Source organism: Pangasianodon hypophthalmus, chromosome 26 (genome assembly GCF_027358585.1).
Source record: "Pangasianodon hypophthalmus isolate fPanHyp1 chromosome 26, fPanHyp1.pri, whole genome shotgun sequence".
NCBI classification, from domain to species: Eukaryota; Metazoa; Chordata; class Actinopteri; order Siluriformes; family Pangasiidae; genus Pangasianodon; species Pangasianodon hypophthalmus.
Genome location: NC_069735.1, coordinates 14,806,313 through 14,815,267, shown reverse-complemented (window position 1 = coordinate 14,815,267; position 8,955 = coordinate 14,806,313). Strand labels below are relative to the sequence as shown.

The 8,955-nt window shown below is 42.7% G+C and overlaps 1 protein-coding gene across 1 annotated transcript; it reads right to left on the bottom strand.

Annotated features, from left to right (window-relative positions):
• Window positions 1-3,221: 3,221 nt before the first annotated feature.
• taf5l (TAF5-like RNA polymerase II, p300/CBP-associated factor (PCAF)-associated factor) lies at window positions 3,222-8,685 on the bottom strand. The gene is given in 9 exon segments (XM_026931766.3): window positions 3,222-3,872; window positions 4,457-4,569; window positions 4,571-4,924; window positions 5,043-5,471; window positions 5,630-5,776; window positions 6,614-6,807; window positions 7,105-7,209; window positions 7,683-7,824; window positions 8,537-8,685. Coding segments are annotated over 8 exon segments (1,815 nt in total). The 5' UTR covers window positions 7,822-7,824; window positions 8,537-8,685; the 3' UTR covers window positions 3,222-3,538.
• Window positions 8,686-8,955: the final 270 nt, after the last annotated feature.

Below are 8,955 nucleotides of genomic sequence, written 5' to 3'. Positions count from 1 at the left end.
AAGGTAACACCAGTGACTGTAACACCAGTGACAATTTTCATGAAAAATGCATTTTACAAAATGGCTGCTGCAAGGTATCAAACCACATGTTGTCAATCATGGTATACTCACTAAATTAAGTAGTTTAATCCATTTGTACTCTAGTTTTTTACAATTCCCTAACCATAAATTAGGTCATACCAGTGACTTCAACTAAAAGCTTCGTAATCATGAGATAAATGAGAAAATTTCTGATAACTGAAAAGAGACAGTGGACTTACCATGGGTCTTTCTTCATAGATCTTCAGGAAATAGGAAGGGGGTAGTCGAGTGATGTAATCAGTGTGATTTTTATTTCAAAATGAAAGATTTTTGTTAAACACCAGTGACACAACTCCAGGGGACCACTATTTTCATTATATATTTTATAATATTTATTTGGCATTTTGTTTTTTTATGTCATTTACATCATATATTTGATAGTTATGAATAGACTTTGATATTCTAAATGGTAGAAAACCCTGTTTTTGACCTCAAAATAAAGCACTTTCCCTCTGTAAATGGCTGTGGGGACGAGCAGGTGCTTTTGTGGTGCTTGGAATTCTATATAATTAATTAAAAAAAATAATGCCACATTGTTGGCTCAAGAAGGTGTAATTGTTCAAATAACATATTGTTTAATTTTAAAATATAAAAAAATTGTGTTTTTCAAGTGTAATATTTCTGTAAAGGCTAGGGACAGAAAAATGGATGTTTCCATAGAATGAGCCATCTCTGCAATACAATCATCATTTCAAGCTCCCTGTTTACATTTTTCTGGCCCAGAAATTAGTTTGAATAATTGGGTACAAAACTAAAGAAGCAAAAGTTGGACTCCAAATATATTGTGATGTGAGCTGATCTGATCAGCTACGTTTGGGGGGTGGGGGTGGTGATTGTTGGGCTAAACTATACCTTTAAACAAAAAAAAATTATAAAAACACCCCAGTAAAAAAACAAAAATTCTAATTATTGAGAAATCAGTAGCAGATTAGTATTGGCTGATATTAAAATTATATTGAAAATTAAAAAATGTAGCATCTGTCTGTTGCTAATGTGTACCCAAAAATGATCTTCATTTACTGACGAGCTCTAATATCTCAGAACATTTCACAAAAATATTAGCTCTCATTCTAGGATCAGCATAAATCAAGAAACTGGTGGACTGTACGTGTATTTCTGTACTGCTTCCATCCTTTCACTCTGGTGTCCGCTCCCCATCATTACATTTCCATTATGTAAATCAACAATTTGTGTATCATTAACGCTGAATTGTTTAATTGGATCCTAATTAGCAGAGCTATTCAAATCATTGTTTTAGCACATAATCAGTAATAAAGTCAGCACACTAGAAACCTGGAGTGTTTCTACAAATAAACACCAGCAACGCTGCTTTCTACACATATTTCACAATGAGCTATTTACATCTTTAACTATTATAAGAAGGATAAGCACGGTTAATTGGTGTATGAAAAAGTGCATGTACGTATAAACATTAAAAATCTCTTGACAGTGCTACACCCAGCCCCGGACGCAAAAAAAGTAAAAACAGAGACATCATCTTTCAGAGATTTCAGAGATACGGTCAGAATCAGTTTCACAGCGACGTGTCAGACATGTTTTTCCTCTTTAAAGCCCTCTTCTCACCGCCCTTTTCACTTCCACTGAAAACGCTGCCAAGAATGTATAGCATGCAGCACACATAGTTAGAAAGGTATCTTCACCCCATTGTACACTCTCTGGCATTTTACTTACTCATCTGCATGCTTTTTTAATCTGAGCACATTCGTAAACAGCAGGCGGAAATCCTTCATGTAGTAATACAGAACTCAAGGTAAGCAGGTAACACTGATTAGCAAAGGGTGTGTTGAAAATTACTAAGCCAAACTCTGTGCATTTGAGTGTAACATTGGGAATAAAGGTTCTCTGTAGTTTTAACTGGGGATCCATTGATACCACTTCTTCCGGTTTTTCGGTATTCATTGATACTGATACCAATACTGATACTATAATGAATAACATACTTAGTATTAATCACTCAGAGGCATCATGGAACATTTTATTTAGCTCTGGTCATGTTGGTTTCTTCCATGTGTTGCTAGTAAAGAGCTCCTTGTGCTGGGTTCTTTGTTTAATATGTTTTGGCATTTAAAACGTATCTTTTTTTTTTAAATAGAGATCGTGAGGGTGGACGACGTGGGCGAGCAGAGCGACATCAGCGCGCGTGGCCAGTAAAAATGACCGTAAGACTCGAGAGTAAAGTGTAGACCCTAAGCGTGCACACATTTCTCAGTGCTTAGTGCTCGCTGAACTGAAGTGCTCGCACATGTGACGGTTCATCTGCACTTTCACATCACTCCTGTTTGCTCATAAATACCTGTGAGTGTGCAATTCACAGATCCTGATACTTATTTTAATGATCATGCCGGCTGATGCTTCTCTGCACACTCACGTCTTCCAACCTCTCACTCTCTATATTTAAGATACTGTTTAAACACCTTAGATGTACTGTAGGAAGATGTTGTATTTCCTCCTCTTGATATTTTCATACAGCAGTTTACTCTGGTTTGCTTTGATTGATGTCATTCTTCACGAAATACGTCCAGATTGCTGTCATTTCATGTTGTCTTGTTTGTTAGCGTAATAAAATATGCTAACATGTCACAAAAGTTTTTGGTATCAGAGCATTTTTTTTTTGAAAGTATGATATTACAAATTGACAATATTGACATTTACTGTGTATCAGGCGTCTGTTTACATTCTTCTGACCCTAAAATTAGCTCCACCACCACCTAAAACCAAACTGTTCAGTCGTACATTCAACCAGGAGTGGGGTGAGGGGAGGCTGAAGACTTGTCAATGTTTGTATTGGAATTGCAATTCACCTTACGTGCAGCAGAAGGCGATAAATATTACAAACTGCCTCTTTAAAGGTACAATCCGTGATTACTGTGCAATTGCATAGTAACCTTACCACAAAAAAAAATTCATAGATCAACCATGTATTCATAATGGAGTAAGAAAGACAAAAGAATATGACAGAAATGTGACTCCAGACATACAAGAATGCTTGAACTTTACCAGAACATCTGAAGAGTTTATTCTTCATTCTGAGATGTTATGTGCCATCTATAACAAATCTCTCAAAGCAGGTGTTAAACATTAACATGCCCTAATACAATAATATAAAAAAAAAAAAAAAAAAAACAGAGACATTTCCTTAAATGCAAAACCACTAAGCCTGGGACATTGATACAAAAAAATAGATATAAAAATTTTAAACAACAGAAAGCAACACTAACAGACACTGAAACATAACACACCATCTCGTGAAATTCAGAGCTTTGTATCACAATTTACAAACAGCTGCTTGACTGATATAAAGTGATAGAAGTTTATTTGAAGGAAAAAATACTGATCCTCCATCAGATGTAGATGTTTTGGGTGTATTTAGTGCATCAGAGTGTTGAACTAGAATCAAATCCACTCCGTCCACAGACACAAAACTGTGTCTTCGCACTCACTGCTCCTGTTTCTCCTGCGCCGTGCCGGTGACCAGCAGCAGGTTGCAGGCGGTGAACTGGACGTTAAGGACGCTGCTCGTCTCACCCGTGTAAACTCCAACCAGCTCGGGGCTGGAGCCGTCCGGAGGCACAGCGCCCCCTCCATGGGCGTTCCTTACGTCCCAGACACGCACCGAGTTATCCAGAGCGGCCGAGGCTATGAGCGAGCTGTCCGGGCTGAACGCCAGGCTGGTGATGGCGCCCGTGTGTCCACGCAGCTCCTTCAGCACGCCGCCTGCCGCCAAGTCCCACAACCGCAACCGCTGGTCCTCACCTGCAGACACCAGATACCTGCAGGGTAAAGAAGAAATGCACAGGTTAGATACATGTTATTATAGGTAATTAGTGTTAAACTTAAAATCAAACCGGACCTTTTTCAGCTTATTAACTCACTTAAATGTCTAAATTCTTCTTTGTTGTCAGTAATTTTCCATTGCAGTCCAAGTGCAGTGACTTTTTCCTACCTCTAAATGATTTTTGATGTCATGGTGCACTCGTGCTAGGTTTTATTTAAAAAAAATAACCAATAATATCATGCCATGAACAAAAAACGCTGAGTCAGCATGCTCCAGTCACAGCAATACAGATTAGCATCAGTGACACTAGCGGGATTGTCTTCGCTTCCTCTAACATGGCTGCCGAAGGTGCTGCAGGAGGTGAGCGACCGACTCAATGATCTGACTCCATGTTTGTTTTGGATCGTCCCACATTTCACAAGCCAATCAGATTTTAACATATGAACCTAAAGTTCCGCTGCCCAAACATGGCGTCATGCTGTGATCTAATCTGTTCAGTTCTGTCCAGCTGTGGGTTAGGTATAAATGAAGTAACTTTAGGAGAGTAATGGAAACAGTATTATATATTTGGTTTCTGACCTGCCGTCGGGTGAGAAGGCGAGTGCCAGTACGGGGCCTCTGTGTCCCGTCAGTAGGCGCACTGAGCCGCCGTGCTGCGTGCTCCACAGCCGGACAGTCCTGTCGGTCGAGCCGGGTAGCAATGTAGCTCGAGTTTGGGTGGAAGCGCACGCAGTCGACGTCGGCCAGGTGTCCGGCGTAGAGTCGCAGCGGGTGAGCGCGGGCCGGAGTCCAGAGACGTGCCGTGGTGTCGCGTGACGCCGTGCAGAAGTACAGACCACACGGACTCACTGCTAAGTCCCATACGGGGTAGGCGTGGCCTCGGTACACGGCAGCATTGCTGAAACCACGCAGCTCCCAGTACCGTACTGTGCAGTCCTCCGAGCACGAGAGCAAACCCGTGGAGTCACGCAGGAACGCCGCGCCGTACACCGGACCGCTGTGACCGCGCAGAGTCTTCATCTCACTGCCCAACTCCTCCTCTTCTGTCTGAGTCAGAAACAATAACAAGCGTTATGAAATTCAGGCTTCGGAATAAAGTAAATATGCACCAACAGTAAAGATGCTCCAAAAAGAGTATGCTCAGTGACGGAAGGCTGTCACTCACCTCCTCCTCCACTAGGTCGCAGGCGAGGCGTATCTTGGACACGTTGGCCCTACAAGGCCCCGCCTTCAGCTTCCTGGCTCGGAGGCTCCACAGCTTGAGGGCGGAGTTGTCGAAGGCGGCAGCGAGCAGGCGGCTGTCGGGTGACACCTCCGCGGCGTTCAGCAGCTGCTCCGTGTTCTCGAAGGCGTAGAAGCAGACCGTGGTGAGGGACGGAGGACCCTCGCGCACACGCCTGATGCAGTCCTGAAGCGCCTCCAGGGCAGCCTCGTTTTGAGGCGGTAACCCCGCTGTGACGTCTACAGAGTCCGCCCCTTCTGTCCCGTCCATGCCCAACCAGCCGCTGGAGCAGGACATGGAGGTGGAGTTTCCTGTAGTGAGCCCCGCCCCATAGAGCTGGTAGTCAGAGCGACGCACAGCAGAAACCTCCACCTGTGGAACAGAATTTATCATTTTCACACCTGAGAATTTAATAATAATAATAATAATAATAATAGTAGATGTTATTATTGCATCGTCAAGACAAATCATTATTTTAGTCAGTAAAATTATTAACACAGATTTCCAGGAGTGGCGTCAGTGTGCGAGACCTGTAGGTGTGTGCTGAGCACCCTGCAGAGGGCGCTGTTGTCATCACTCTGGAGGTAGCGCAGCAGGTAAGTGTAGGCCTCATCTGTCAGGTGCACCACGTACTTGTGCTCCAGCAGAGAGCACAGTTTGGAGTTGGAGGCCACGTCCTATAGCGTGCAAACACACACACACACGCACACACGCATAGGATTGAGGAGGAATACAGGGTGACTGAGTCAGCTATAAATGAAGTTCAATATAAGACCTTTTCTAATAATTTTAATACCTAATTTTATATTAACAATAATTTTAACACCTTCACTCTGTGGCGCAGGTTTCATCTTTTATTTACCAAGTTCTGATCTTATTCTTTTTTGTAGATTTACTCTACCACACTTAAAATTGTCATGGTGATATGTTCACCATGAGATGTGGTGTGCGTCACTGTTGTCATGAAGACTACACTGTGTCATGGATGTTTGTCACGTTGGTGGTGACTGAACGGAGGTACAAGTCAGTGTTGTCATGACAGCTGCACTGTGGTGCAGGTCACACTCGTCATGGTGACTGACCTGTGGTATGGGTCAATGTTGTCAGGGTGAATGACTTGTGGTGTAGGCCATTGTCATTCTGTACCTTTAGTCAGTCACCACATCATTGTCGTCATGGTGACTGACCCGTGGTACGGGTCACTCTCGTCATGGTGACTGACCCGTAGAGTCACTGTCGTCATGGTGACTGACCAGTGGTACGGGTCAATGTCGTCATGGTGACTGACCTCTGGCCCGAGTTGCTGTTGTCTTTGTTCTTTTGTAAATTTGACCTATGTTTATAGAGTGTCTTGTCGTCAAGGCAACTGCACAGAGCTGTGAGTATCTGACGTAAAGGTATGTTTCCTGTCCAAGTCACTGGCATGACAGCAACTAAGTCACCTCTTGTGTGAGAGACTATGGGGGTGGCAACCCTGTGGTGAATGTTGTTGGCGTGTTGCCACGGCGACTGACCTGCGGCGTGACGACTCCCCGGAGATGCTCCACGATGGCTCTCTGCTCGGCGTCCTGCTGGAAGAAGGAGTGGAAGCGGCTGAAGAAGGAGTCGACGGAGCCCTTCAGGCCACAGCGCGCCATGTCCAGGTGCAGGTAGAGGAAGAGAGGGAAGAGCACAGCACTCACCTCCCGGCCCAACGGCACCTCCGCCTCTGAGACACACACACACACACACACATAGGTGTGAACCTCCAGCATCAACACAACCATCCACTGCTAATGGCGGCATTTCTGCTCTCTCCAGCCTCCATTCTGTGATGCTCTCAGTCTCTCAGCTTTGTAACGCTTTTCTAAAGATCACCATCTGCTGAATTTAACGATCTCACAACTGACTTGTGTGACAAACACCAGCTTTGTGGTTTAAGCCAGGCCCGCTCTGACAGCTGAGTTTCCTGTGTGTGTGTGTGTGTGTGTGTGTGTGTGTGTGTGTGTGTGTGTGAGTGACTCACCCAACAGAAAGCTGCGTAACCTGGAGAACTGAGTCTCGTACTGCTGAGGGTCTGACTGGCACGGAGCTGCAGAAACCACGTTCCCGCAGCTCGACTCTGTCTGAACTGGAGAGAGAAAAACAGAAATGATTTATTCAACATGCACAAAATCATCAGTATAAAAACATTATTAATATAATAAAATTTCCTTCATGTTCCATTCAGAAGTATAGTAAGACATAGTAAAGTAAAGTATGACCAAACACACATCTGATATGATGACTAACAGATGGGAACAATGATGGTATATTTTTTATTTATTTATTTTATGTAACGTCTCTGTATCAGGTATTACACTACAACCCTCTGATGATATACACAGATAAGATTTCCTAAAGGTGTTTATTTACTCTCTGGTATTTTGCAATGGCATCTGCCAGGGGTTTGTCCTGTGTCTTAGCTAGTCTGCAAAATGGACAGAGATCGAGCTGATGCCGTGTGTTTGGACCATGTTGGGAGTCAGAAACCCAATTTCGGAGTAACCTGGTTCGATGAACTCTACTGATTATAATAACAACACAACTACACCACTGCAGTACCCATGAGGTTGGCTGCCATTTCCTCGGCAGACTGAGACAGCTTGGCCGCTTTCAGCGAACCGTCCACGTCCGCATACTGCCGTCTCTTCAGGTACTGCGCCACGGCGTGCTGGATCTGCTCCGTCCGGCCACGCTTCATCACCTGGAGAGAGAAAGAAGAAATAAAAATCACACACACTTCTTTAACTGGCAAACTGCAGAGAGCCACACTGGCCTAGTGAAATGTCAGCTTTATTAATCAGGGTGTTTTCTCTATGCTGTTATTTACATTTTAAATCACTTACACTTACTTAAAACATTATTCCAATACTTTAATCATTATATCCCTTACACATCAAGCAGGATATTTAGTATTTATGTTCACCCAGAAGAGCATTTCACACACTTTCTTAGTGTTTCGATTCAATTCAATGAATCAATGAATCAATTCCAACGTTATGCATTTCGTTCTTAGCTAAACTAGAGCTCAGAGTGCAGAAACCAGACACTAACTAGAATATAAACAGCGTGAGGTGTTCAGAATATAGTTCATTAATACAAACAACATTAATACATACAGTACACTAATAACAAATATAAAAAAACACACAACATTTGTAGCTAATACACTGTCGTGGTCCGTATCCCAAATTGCTCTCCACTATACATAAACCGCACTAGGTAGTGTACAGGAGCCTGTTATATCATCCCCTAAGTAGTGCACTGAAGCAGGAAGTACAGAGCTGTTTGTTATTCAGCCCCATTATGCGCGAGCTAGTCATTCAGCTAGACGCTCGCGACGTCACTTTCTAAAGACGTTTCTTGAGTTAGTTACTATTTGAAGTGAGATGTTTGTTAGCGACACGGATACTCACTCTGTAAACGCCTCCTCTCGAGTCAAAAGAGAAAAATAAAAGCTGAGAAACACAAACAAATGTGCAAGTTTTCACAGCTAATAGGTTGCGCCAAACAGAGGCGCCATGACTACCGGCTTCACACTTCCGGTAAACTGTGAAGCCAGAGACAACACAAATAAGAGTCTTCAGGTGCCCTAAAAAAAAATAAATAAATAAAAAAAGTAAAATAAGCCAATTAATAAAAAAAAAAATAGACGTAAAAGAAGAACATTATTAACCACATCTAACATTTATCTAGGCAAAACAGGTATTGATGAAAATAAACAAGGCGACTATACTTTTTAAATGAATAATATACAATATTCATTATAATATCCATTTAATTATTTATAATCAGACAAACCAGGTGATATTTAAACGTGATGATTTACTAATAA